This window comes from Pseudophryne corroboree, chromosome 3, assembly GCF_028390025.1.
Source record: "Pseudophryne corroboree isolate aPseCor3 chromosome 3, aPseCor3.hap2, whole genome shotgun sequence".
In the NCBI taxonomy this organism is placed as follows: domain Eukaryota; kingdom Metazoa; phylum Chordata; class Amphibia; order Anura; family Myobatrachidae; genus Pseudophryne; species Pseudophryne corroboree.
This window is the reverse complement of record NC_086446.1, coordinates 609,527,924-609,541,130: the sequence shown is the minus strand read 5'-3', so window position 1 is coordinate 609,541,130 and position 13,207 is coordinate 609,527,924. Positions and strand designations below refer to the sequence as shown.

The window sequence follows — 13,207 nt, the reverse complement described above, 5'->3', positions numbered from 1 at the left end:
GATAAAATCACCCTCATCATGGCACCTCGAGTTCTGGGACACAATCGTTTGAAAGAGTATTGATATGTTATCCGGCCATTGTACTAGAACACTGGTTCTCAAAGCCAATCCTAAAGGCCCCCAAAGGGTCATGTTTTGTAGAATTCTTTAGTGATGCACAGGTGAGTTAGCCTTGCTGGGCCAGTAATTATCCAACCTGTTTCCTCAGAGAGAAACCCTGTTGGGTCATGGATCAATGGGTCGACATGGATTAGGTCGACACTGACATGGTCGACATGGGGAAAAGGTTGACACATTAAAAATAGGATTTTAATACCTACCGGTAAATCCTTTTCTCGTAGTCCATAAGGGATATTGGAGGAAACTAGTACGATGGGGTATAGACGGGGTCCAAAGGAGCCAGTGCACTTTAAATTTCTACAACTGGGTGTGCAGCCCCTCCCATCTATGCCCCCTCCCACAGGCAGTTATAGTTAAAAATGTGCCCGGAGGAGAAGGACATACAGTATATGAGAGAAGGAACATGATAACAGAAAAGGTGGTGACAATTACGCACCAGCACACCACTAACATATAACAACCAGCAACGGCTGGTAACAACAGCAGCTGAACAGGTAACTATAGAACAAGAACCTGCAGAAAAGTCAACGCACTGAGGCGAGCGCCCAATATCCCTTACGGACTACGAGAAAAGGAAAATCCTATTTTCTCTAGCATCCATAAGGGATATTGGGGGAAACTAGTACGATGGGGACGTCCCAAAGCTTCCAGAACGGGCGGGAACGTGCGGAGACTGCTGCAGCACCGCCTGCCCAAACTGGGTATCCTCTTTGGCCAGTGTATCAAATTTGTAGAACTTCACAAACGTGTTCTTCCCCGACCAGGTAGCAGATCGGCATAGTTGCAAGGCAGAGACTCCACGAAGAGCCCACTGATCTTGTAGAGTGGGCCTTTAGAAACTGGTAAGGCTGCCAACACATAGGCCTGCTGTATAGTAAGCCTAATCCAACAAGCAATTGACTGCTTTGGAGCAGGGCAACCCTTTTTCTGCGCATCATAGAGCACGAACAAGGAATCTATTTTTTTGACCCAAGCTGTGGACTTGACATAGATCTTCAAGGCACGCACAGCATCCAATGCCTCCAGGGTAGCAGAAGTGTCAGAACTGGACGGAACCACAATAGGTTGATTCAGATGAAACGCGGAGACAACCTTCGGCAGGAAATGCGGTCTAGTCTGGAGCTCTGCTCTCTGTCCTCGTAAAAGACCAAGTATGGACTTTTACACGATAAGGCCCCCAATTCTGAACACATACAGCTAGAGATAGATCTCAAACTGTATATATATCTGGCGCTGAAATACAATATATGGTGATAATTTACCAGATGGTAATCAATAAAAATCGTGACCTAATGGGCTGCTGAGCAAAACAGCTGGTTAGGCTGAACAACTAATTGAAGCACAAGAAAAGGGAAAAAATGCTCTGCGCACCAAAAATCACTTAGAATTAATTAATTGATTAATTAAGTGCAGTCTAGCAAGTAGAATGATTGACTCAATGATGCTTGACCTTTTTTAAATAAAAAATATTTTATCAAACAATAAATGACACAAAACAAAATATATAGAACAAACAATACATACATATATATATATATATATATATATATATATATATATATATATATATATATATATATATATATATATATATATATATATATATATATATATAGCAGTTTAAAAACCAGAGGTTTTCACCTCTTGTATATATAAACAGAAACACTCTATTAGGCTTTATAAACGTGCTGTTTAAACAGCATACAATGTATCTAAAATGCAGATCAGATATCTTAAGTAAAAGAAGCTCTCTACAGAGAACAACAATTGATTCTGACACTGGCGTCCCAGTGTGGAATCATATATAATGTCCACAGATGGCTCCACAATATGAAATTATTAAAAGCAAAGCAAACGGTAATAATTACCCCCGTGCCGATACCTGAGATGTAATGCAGAGTCCTGTATGCATTTGCACGAGGAAGATGTAAAGATTTGTGATTGCTGCCACAATATTAATTAAAGGACAGACTTGCTGGAATACTACGGTAATTCTCCGTTGTGAAAAGCCGTCAGTTGACCATCAGATGATGAGATATAGGGAGTTTCCCAGCGAGGGACGTGATCCGTATAGCTAGCAGTAACAGCATGAAACGGCAGCTGATGGCTGGCGCCGCAATGGTCTCACAGCGGAGATCCGTCTGTGTCCAGCTGATCGCTGCAGGACTCTGATGCAGGAACGCCGTTAGCAACTGAACTCCCTTTAACCTCACTATGGAGGTAGGATCTTGTAGGTCACTTGGCTTAGATGTAAACAAAACCGGAGTATCGGAGCCGAGATAATAGGAGCCCGTCTGTGGAGTAACAGATATCCACTGCACTGAACTTGTAAAAAGGGGCATCAACTCCCTATATCTCATCATCTGATGGTCAACTGACGGCTTTTCACAACGGAGAATTAGTATTCCAGCAAGTCTGTCCATTAATTAATATTGTGGCAGCAATCACAAATCTTTACATCTTCCTCGTGCAAATGCATACAGGACTCTGCATTACATCTCAGGTATCAGCACGGGGGTAATTATTACCGTTTGCTTTGCTTTTAATAATTTCATATTGTGGAGCCATCTGTGGACATTATATATGATTCCACACTGGGACGCCAGTGTCAGAATCAATTGTTGTTCTCTGTAGAGAGCTTCTTTTACTTACCCCTTTTCCACTAGCTCAAAAAACACGGGTAAATGCACGGGGGCGCGCATTTACCCGTGTTTTTTGCTAGTGGAAAAGGGTAAACCCGGATCAAGTGATCCGGGAATCCTACCCTGGTAGCTAGCCGGGTTGAACACGTGTTCAACCCGGCTAGCTGTCTAGTGTGAACGGGAGCCGTGTCGAGGTGACACGGCTCCCGTTCACAGTGCATAGGGAAGGCGGCGCTGGGAGATCATGTGATCTCCCTGCGCCGCCCCTGCCGTGTCACTAGAAGCGTCACCAACCCGGCATTTGCCGGGTTGTGACTGCTAATGGGAAAGGGACCGAGCACGGGTCGCAGCAGGGGGCAGCTCCCGTGTCAGGCTCCCGGCTGCGACCCGTGCTCGTTAGTGGAAAAGGGGTATTAAGATATCTGATCTGCATTTTAGATACATTGTATGCTGTTTAAACAGCACGTTTATAAAGCCTAATACAGTGTTTCTGTTTATATATACACAAGAGGTGAAAACCTCTGGTTTTTAAACTGCTATATATATATATATATATATATATATATATATATATATATATATATTTTTTTTTTTTTTTTTGTTTGTTCTATATATTTTGTTTTGTGTCATTTATTGTTTGATAAAATATTTTTTATTTAAAAAAGGTCAAGCATCATTGAGTCAATCATTCTACTTGCTAGACTGCACTTAATTAATCAATTAATTAATTCTAAGTGATTTTTGGTGCGCAGAGCATTTTTTCCCTTTTCTTGTGCCCAAATTCTGAAACACGTCGAGCAGAAGCCAGTCTCAGTAACATCACAGTCTTCCACATGAGGTACTTGTCTTCTACCGTCATCAGAGGTTCAAACCAGGAGGACTGTAGAAATGCCAACACTACATCCAAATCCCAGGGCGTCGTAGGCGGCACAAAAGGTGGATGTATGTGGAGCGGGTGTGGATCATTAGGTCAACAATGTTTAGGTCGGCAGTCACTAGGTCGACAGGGTTTCTAGGTTGACAGGTCAAAAGGTCGACATGAGTTTTTCATTTTTTTTGGTGTTGTTTTCTCTGTACAGTGACCGGGAATCCCAATTAGTGCACGGTGTCCCCTCGCCTCGGCACAGGTTACTATTTCCAATCGTAGTCCACGTGGATCGTTAAGTATGAAAAAGTAAAAAAAAAAAAAAAAAAAAAAAATTGAAAAAAAAAAACCTCATGTAGACCTTTTGACCTGTCGACCTAGAAACCATATCGACCTTGAAAACATGTCGACCTAGTGACTGTAGACCTATAGTGGTCGACCTAAACATTGTTGACCTAGACACTGTCGATCTTCAGACCGGATCCCCGTGGAGCACCCCTTGCAAGAAGGTCTGAACTTCAGGCAACACTGCCAATTTCTTCTGGAAGAAATTGGAGAGGGCTGAAATCTGGACCTTAATGGAACCCAGACGTAAGCCCTTATCCACACCAGCCTGCAGGAAACGTTCCAAGTGAAATACTGCAGGCGGATACGTGCGTTCTTCACACCAAGAGACATATCTCCTCAAGATATGATGATAGTGTTTTGACGTCACAGGTTTCCTGGCCTGAGCCATGGTAGCAATATCCTTTTTGGAAAGGCCCTTGTGAGCTAGGATGGTCTGCTCAACCTCCATGCCGTCAAACGAAGTTGCCTTAAGTCCGGGTAGACGAACGGTCCTTGTTGAAGAAGATCTCTTCTTAGTGGTAGAGGCCAAGGGTTTTCGACGGACATGGACAGAAGATTCGCGTACCATGCCCTCCGAGGTCAATCCAGGGCAATCAGAATTGCCTGGACACCTTGACTCCTGATTCGCTTTAGCACCCTTGGGAGCAATGGAATCAGAGGATACAGGTAGACCAGCCGGTAAGGCCAAGGAGACGCCAGTGCATCCACTGCCCTCGCCTGAGGGTCCCTGGTCCGTGAGCAATACTAGGGAAGTTTCTTGTTGAGACGAGAAGCCATTTTGTCTGTGTGCAACCCCACCGGTCGATGATCTGCTGGAACACGAGACGGTGGAGCCCCCACTCCCCCGGGTGGAGATCGTGACGACTCAGGAAGTCCGCCTCCTAGTTTTCCACAACCGGAATGAAAATTGTTGACATTGCTCTTGCATTTCGTTCCGCCCAGAGGAGAATCTCTGACACCTCTCTCATGCAGGCTCTGCTTTTTGTCCCTACTTGACAATTGATATATGCCACAGCCGTGGCGTTGTCCGACTGTACCTGGATCGCGTGATCCTTGAGCAGAGGAGAGGCCTGAAGCAGAGCATCGTAGATCGCCCGAAGTTCCAGAATGTTGATCGGAAGGAGGGCCTTGTGGGCTGACCACCTGCCCTGGAACTGTGCCCCTTGGGTGACAACTCCCCATCCCCGTAGACTTGCATCCGTCGTGAGGAGGGTCCAATTCTGAGTCCCGAAACTCCGGCCTACTATGAGAATGGAGTACTGTAGCCACCACAGGAAGGAAATCCTGGCCTGAGGTGACAGCTGAATCATCCGGTGCATCTGGAGATGCGAACCGGACCACTTGCTCAGGAGATCCAATTGAAATGTTCTAGAATGGAACCTCCCATACTGGATCGCCTCATATGAGGCAACCATTTTTCCTAGCAATCTTATGCAGAGATGGATGGACACTCGAGTAGACCGGAGCACCATGCGGACCACCTCCTGAAGTGATATCCAAGGAGACCATAAATTCCCGTTCTTCCAGGCCCGCAATCACTGCTCGCAGGGATTCTATCTTGAACTTGAACACCTTCAAGTAAGGATTCAAGGATTTGAGATCCAAAATGGGTCTGACTAAACGGTCCGGTTTTGGCACCACAAATAGGTTTGAGTAAAACCCCATGCCGCGTTGCGGTAGTGGTACTGGAGCAATGACGTAGGACTGAACCAACTTTTGGATTGCCTGTTGTAACGTAACTTGCATATCCTCCAAAGCTGGTAAGCTTGATTTGAAAAATCGTTGAGGGGGAGTACTGTCGAACTCCAGCCTGTAGCGCTGAGAAACGATATCTCTGACCCAGGCATACTGGCAGGAAGTCTCCCAGATGCGGCTTAAGTGACACAGTCGAGCTCCCACCTCGAGATCCCCTTGGGGTGGGTGTGCACCGTCATGCTGAGGCCTTAGTGGAAGCAGAACTGGTGGACTGTTCCTGAGAACTGGTGCTTGTAGGTTTTTTGGACTTACCTCTGATGCCTCTAGCCGCACTGGAGGCATCTCTGGCCTTAGATTGAAATCTGTGAGACCGAAAGGACTAGACAGATGGTCCCGGATAGGAGCATCTCACCAGCAGGGCCCCAGAGGGGAGAAACGTGGATTTCCCAGCCGTAACTTTGGAAATCCAGGTATCCAATTTCGACCCCAAAAAGCCATTCCCCAGAAAAGGGGAGGGATTCCACACTACGTTTGGATTCTGCGTCCACAATCCACTGAAGCAACCACAAGGCCCTGCGCGCTGACACTGCCATGGCAGAAGTCCGAGCATTAATGTGCCTCATCTCCTTGAGCGAATCACAGAGGACATGGGTAGTGTCCTGAATGTGCTTTAGGAGGGTTACCATAGTAACTAAGGGCATATCACCAGAGAGGCCCCCCTGAATCTGAGTGGCCCAAGAATGAATAGCATGCGTCATCCAGCAACCAGCAATGACCGGTCTTTGTGATATACCGGCTGCTGTGTATATAGATTTTAGGGTAGTCTATCTTCCTATTCCCAGGATCCTTCATGGTAAAGGAGCCTGTGGCGGGCAGCACTGCCTTTTTAGACAGGCGCGAGACTGAGACATCCACCCCAGGGAGCTCCTCCAAAAATGATCTCCCTTCAGGAGCAAATGGGAAAGTGCACAAAAACTTTTTGGACACTTCGAATTTGTCTGGATTTTTCCAGGCATGTTTGAATAAGTCATCTAACTCTGTAGAATCAGGGAAAGTGACATTAGGCTTGTTTTGTACAAAGAAAAACGACTGCTGTGACGCAGCGTCCTCTAGAGAAAGCTTTAACACATCCCTTATAGCCAAAAGGGGTTCAATACCCTGAGCAGCAACGGCATCCCCACTAACGGGGTCATCCCCATCATCCTGTATATCATCATCTGTATCAGATAGAATAGCAGGTAAATCCCGCTTCTGAGGACCTGCATGAGAGAGGGGGGGCTGTGCATCTGCCCTAGCAGCTAAATCTGCAACAGCTTGTTGTAGTAGCTGAGTTTTCTGCACATTAGCATTGACCTGGGATGACATATTAGACATCATAGTCTTAAGAGACCCTAACCAGTGGGGCTCTGGACCCTCTCCCCCAGCCCCTTCACTGAATCTAGTGTGACATACACTACAAAGCGGCTCTGCACACCCCTCCCCCCCCCCCCCACCCCCCACAGCATACCAAAAATAATAAAAGATTAAAAGAAATTGAAGAAAACTCTCTGGAGCTGCAGAGATGTGCATCCTCTCCTGAGGGAACTTTTTTCTAAACTGCCTGTGGGAGGGGGCATAGAGGGGAGGAGCCAGCACACCCAGTTGAAGAAGTTTAAAGTGCACTGGTTCCGTTGGACCCAGTCTATACCCCATCATACTGGTTTCCCCCAAAATCCCTTATGGAGGGTAGAGAAATTTATGACTTTTTTTTTACTTTTTTGGAGTCCTTTTTTTTTTTTTTTTTTTTTTTTTTACATTACCAGGAACCCCATTAAGTGCACCACATCCCCTTTTTGTGGGCAAGGAGCTCGTTTGGCACAGGTTACTATTCCCGAATGTAGTCCACGTGGATGGTAAAGTATAAAAAAAGTTAAAAACCATTAAAAAAAAATAATAATAATGTTGATCTTTCCCGGGTCATACATTTTACTGTGTCAACCATGTCCATGTCGACCTATTGACTGTCGACCTAATCCAAGTCACCTACCATTCGAATACCGACCTGTTGGTACACTTGAGACCTTGAGAGCCACTGTACTAGAACAACAACTTTACAAGCCATCCAACTAGTTTTTTTATTGTCCATCTCTCGATGGGTGGATCGGTCAACTACTAAGACTACAGATCCAGTTTCAAGAAGACTTAGAAACAAGTTTTCCAGGGTGGGGTGTTCTGAATTACGTAAATGGATCCATAAAGTAAACTATTTACCTTTCCAGCTACCGATTCTCCATCGTAGAACAAGAAATGTTTTTCAATGTTACCTTCTTCAGTTTTAATCTCCGATACCTTCCTGGTTTCTGCATCATTGAGTATAACTTCAACCTCACAAATCGGACCAAACAAACCACTTAGAAAACTCTGCAGACAAACAAATATATAAGGAAAGTAATAGGGTGAAGAATTTTAAGGTTCAAAGCATTTCAAGTCAGCTGTTTAAAGAAAAAAAGAAAAGAAAAAACATCAAATTGCTGGAAAGAAATAAGGAACATTGATGAAAGTCACTTTCTAGTTCTGAAGTCTCTAAATAAACATTACTCAAAAATGCAAATATGCCCTAAAGCCATAGCAACCAAAATGTTGCATTGAGGTGCACAATTCACTTTTACTGTCAATCTTGCACAGATAATCTCTAACTGCCGATTTGCTACTACAGTTTAAAGCAGGGCTTGACAAATGTTTCTAGAATCTAGGAGCCAGACCACTGTTTTCGTCCGTACACCCCCCCCCCCCCAATCACCCCCGCGCAAGCAACATTACGGAGTAGCTTCCCGCAGGAAAACCAACCCCACAGCCACGCAACTAAGTGTCCCTCCCAGGAAATCCAGCCCTCCACAGCAATCCTCCAGGCAAACAATCCCCCCCGCTCAGAAGAGTCCAGAGTCCATATTGTTTCAGAGATGCAGGTGGTGTAAATGTTTTTTGTTTAAAAAAAAAAAACATTTTTAGTAACATTACTGAGTAGCTTCCCCCCAACCCCAGGCAAAGCAACCCCATGGCCACATAACCAAGAGGGCCCCCCAAGCAAACCAGCCCTTCACAGCAATCTACCCCAGCCTGTGGCCATATAACAAACCTCTCTGAAGCCGCAATCCCTCGCCATCCCTCTTATCGGAGAGTTCTATGCAGCCGGAGTTTGAAGACAGCAGGACGGGACGGCCAGGCACAGCAGTACTGTGAATGAAATGGCTGCTGGGGCTGAAGATCTGCTTCTAACCTCCCTGCATAATCTGGTAGCCAGGCAGCAAAATCTAGAGGCCATGGCTACCTGGCCCCTGAGATTTGTCGAGCCCTGGTTTAAAGTCATAAGTACAATTGGGTAATGTCACTAAATAATTAGACGTCTTTATAAATTCTGTGAATTGACAAACTGGACAATCTCATATAGCATTTCCCAAACAATGTATGGGCCAACAATATCGTAACTTCTCTAAGATTAAGGGGGACATTTACTAAGCAGTGATAAGAGCGGAGAAGTGAGCCGTTGGAGAAGTTGCCCATCAACCAATCAGCAGCTCTGTATAATTTTATAGGGGTCGATTCTATTCGGCAACTTAAGAATAGCGCCGGGAATTTGCTCCCGACGCTATTCAATTCACTTTCAGTTAAGTCGGCGATGTCCCGTTCTCACCGACTTAACAGGTAGTTTTGTTGGGAGAACGGGCATTCTCCGACTTAACTACCCGCGGCAATGCTGATTCCCGACAGAATCAGCCTCGCGCCGGCCGCGAGGCAGCACTTTTGTCGGGTTTCTTCTCTCATCCCCCGGGGATGAGAGAAGAATTCCCGACAATTGCAGGTCACTAGCAGCTGAATTGAATAGCGTCGGGAGCTAATTCCCGGCGCTATTCTTAAGTTGCCGAATAGAATCGACCCCAAAGTATGCAAATTATAGATGTTACATCAGTGCTGATTGGTTGCCATGGGCAACTTCTCCGCTCTTATCACTGCTTAGTAAATGTCCCCCTAAAAGCTGTAATTTTTCTCTAATACCATTAAATTGCACATGCAGAATGTCTGCTTCAATTTGCACACATTTAATGAAATCGTACCATATAAATTTAAGAGATCAAAGAGAATTGCTGTATGGCTTAGTACACTGTACATTTGAATGTTTGATTTTTATTGCATGTTCATTGAATGCCTGGAGTACAGTAGGTGCACAATTGCAATAGCCAGCAAAGGATGACATGGAATTAACACTATGGGGGGATTTATCAAACCTTGGAGAGATAAAATTGTAAAGTACCGCCCAATCAGCTTATAACTATTATTTTTCAAACACAGCCTGTAAAATGTAAGGCAGAAGCTAATTGGCTGGCACTTTATCTCTCACAATTTAATCTCTCGCAGAGCTTTGATAAATACCCCCTAAATCACATCCTATGGAAACAGTGATTGAAGGCTAGTTAACCCTTCAGTACTGAACTAGTGAACCAGACCCACATATTAGCAAGTGAAAGTGACGCACACAAGCTATAAAGAAGCTGATTATAGTGTTTGTAAATAATGGTGTAGTGTCATGCTCAGGCTTGCATCTGTGGGGAAGGGAGTTTTACAAGAAGGGGGTTACATTTCAAGAAGAGTGAACAGAACATAAATAGGGTTTGAATGTTCAGTGGGAAAAGTTTAAATGGCTTTATATAGTGTTATACAGAGAATATTTAATCAAGCACATCAGTCCCTGCCCCATTGGAGCGTACAGTCTACATTACTTACCAGACAGGCAGACAACACTAGGGTCCATTTTTACCAACAGCCAATAAGTTACTTGTTTTGGACTGTGAAAGTATATCAGAGACCCTAAAGGACACATTCTTAAATGAGGAGAACATACAGATACGGTCCTGCGCAGACAGTGGTAAGGGAGGGGCAATGTCAGACGATTCCGTAAGGTCTGAGCTTTAGTAGAATGTTATGATGCATACTGCTGCGTGTCTGGATGAGAAGAGATTGCCATTAGATGTAGGTGGTATTAGGGCAAGGAAACTTGATAATGTGTGTGTGACAGATCTTCTGTATCTACAACTTTGCTTATGTATACAGGGAAACATTATGTAGTAACTAGAACCTACTGTACTACTTTATTGGCTGCAGTGGATGTACGATAAAAGAACTAGCTGCAGTTCTAAACACAAGTGTAAAAGGGGTTGTTAAACAAAAGCACTCATGGCACAAAATCTTTCATTGTCCGTGCAAGTACAATATGAGGATATAACAGAAGAGTCCAAGGAGCAAATTGTTTCAGAGGTGCAGGTGGTGTCATTAATTTTTTTCTAAACATTTTTAGCAACATTACAAAAAAAATGCCCTTTGTTCTATCACGTAGTATGCTCATTCATATTATGACAGAATGCAAGTAATTGTTCACTAATATGATAGCAGATATTTAAGTCCTTATAATGAATTAAATAATAATGAGTACTAAGTGGGGCGGAATTACCGGCAGTGCAGCTGCTGCACCGCATCAGTGTCCATGGTGTTGAAATGGCCCACAGTTGGGGAGCCTTGGCTGGTCTGCTGTCAGCAATGTTGCCTGGGTCAGCTACTCGCCAAGTGTGCAGGGGACGTGCAACCAAGCATAATGCTCCCCAATCTCTCCTCAAGGGGGAGCCCAACCGGATGCAGCAATGGTTACAAGTGTCAACTCTAGCTTGGATTCCTGTGGACATCACTGTCTGGGATTCCCACGGTGGGGCATGCATCCCAGGCCGGCCTTTCCTGCAGCTCCAATGCATTGTCTCCTGTAGCTTTTGGTGCTACTTCTTCGGGGACCAGGGGCAATAGATTGGGGGTGTCAGAGAAAGGGGTGTGGAGAGATGGCTGTTGTCAGAGAATCAAGCGCTGGAGAGATGCCTCTGGCTCCTATACCCAGCTACAGGCTGCCTACTGCTACTGAGCGCAACACACAGACACTAATTATTTGCCAATGCTGACCTCAATGTATACCTGGTGTCTCGCTGGACTATTTGTTCAGCGGGTAAGCTAACATGGGTTCTCAGTGACACTTTTGGAGGCCTTATACTGGTGGCTGACAAGACACAAGGCGCAGCCATGGCTGGGAACATTTCCACTTTCTCCAAGGAGGACAATTTGAAAAACACTGGAGCACAGTGTGTCCTAGCAAATGGGTGTTGTCATCATCCCTGCTGCACACTGGCACTCAGCTGCCTCCCCATCATTACCAGGCACTGGCAGTGCCCTTCACAGACACCACACTCCCATCTGCCTGTGCACCCAACACACACACACAGTGACAGCAGGGTGATAGGAGCTGCATGAGGAGCTCTGCACGCAGTAACTTGGCGAGGCTGTGTGCAGGGGGCCAGGGTGCTGCCTGCGGGTGACCAGATGATATGTCCCCGCGTCACGCTGCCCGGGGTCACCGGGGGAAGTTGCACAGAACTTAGTGACACGGGGCACAGGGGCAGTGACAGCCAGGCCGGGGGTCCCGCCCCGTGCTAGGCCCTGATGGAACCCCAGCCTGTCATCGCCATGAGGCAGGTGTACGGTTGTCAGGCGCCGGCCTGTGCAGCCTCCCCACCTTCCAATGATCTCCTCGTACTCACCATGTTCTCCCACCGGGCCGGACCCTCCGTAACTACCGACCAGCTCCACCCGCCGTGCCCGTCACGTGACTCCGGAGGGGCGGTGCCCGCCTGACGCCACGAGATGCGTGTGACCGGTCAGCTGACCTGCTGCTGCTGCCCGGGTGATGTTTACCGCCACAGCAGCACCGCCGGGGGGAGACAGTGAGCTGCAACAGCACGGTGGGGAACACACCTGCCCGTGCCGGCCGCCGGTGGCCACCTCTCGGCAGTCGCACAGCCGTGTACATTGTATGAGGACGCGCATCATAGATGCACAGTTTGTTGCTGGGGTCAACGTCACATCATGCAAGACAGGGATTTTGGGTATGATATAGTAAGCAGTGGAAAGGTTGCCCATAGCAACCGATCAGCTTTGCGGAAGCAATGTACACTGTATAAAATGGTAGGTATATGCTGATGGTTATGGCTAAAATACTACAGAAAGTAAAAGGGTAGCATTACGGTGCACTCAGTCGACATTTTAAACATTTAAAATATAACTTTTAATCAATATCACTAAAAAAGAAATGAATACCCCTACCCCGAAAAGTTACAAAGCGAAAAATATTAAAAAGATAGAAAATAGATTAGAAATGAAGAATATAAAAAAAATACACCAGGGTGCCAATTTATACTCCTAATCAATTAAATTATCTGACTTAACTGTCACTAAATAGTGCAAATAGATATATTGTGAATGGAGCTATTCTAGTGGATACCAGGTGACTATCTCACCAATATAAATTTCCCCTCTCTGGTAGTTGTTTCGGTACTTTGACCACTCTAGGGTGGTCATTCCGAGTTGTTCGCTCGCAAGCTGCTTTTAGCAGCTTTGCACACGCTAAGCCGCCGCCTGCTGGGAGTGAATCTTAGCATAGTAAAATTGCGAACGAAAGATTAGCAGAATT

The 13,207-nt window shown here is 45.7% G+C and overlaps 1 protein-coding gene across 1 annotated transcript in view; it reads right to left on the bottom strand.

The window, feature by feature from the left end:
• VPS26A (VPS26 retromer complex component A) overlaps positions 1 to 12,444 on the bottom strand; it is a 97,314-nt gene extending 84,870 nt beyond the window's left edge. Inside the window, exons 1-2 of the mRNA XM_063961573.1 lie at positions 12,279 to 12,444; positions 7,921 to 8,070 (exon numbers count right to left, since the gene is read on the bottom strand). Of these exons, the coding sequence (XP_063817643.1) occupies positions 7,921 to 8,070; positions 12,279 to 12,281 (153 nt within the window). The 5' untranslated portion in view covers positions 12,282 to 12,444. The remainder of the gene's footprint in view (positions 1 to 7,920; positions 8,071 to 12,278) is intronic.
• Positions 12,445 to 13,207: the final 763 nt, after the last annotated feature.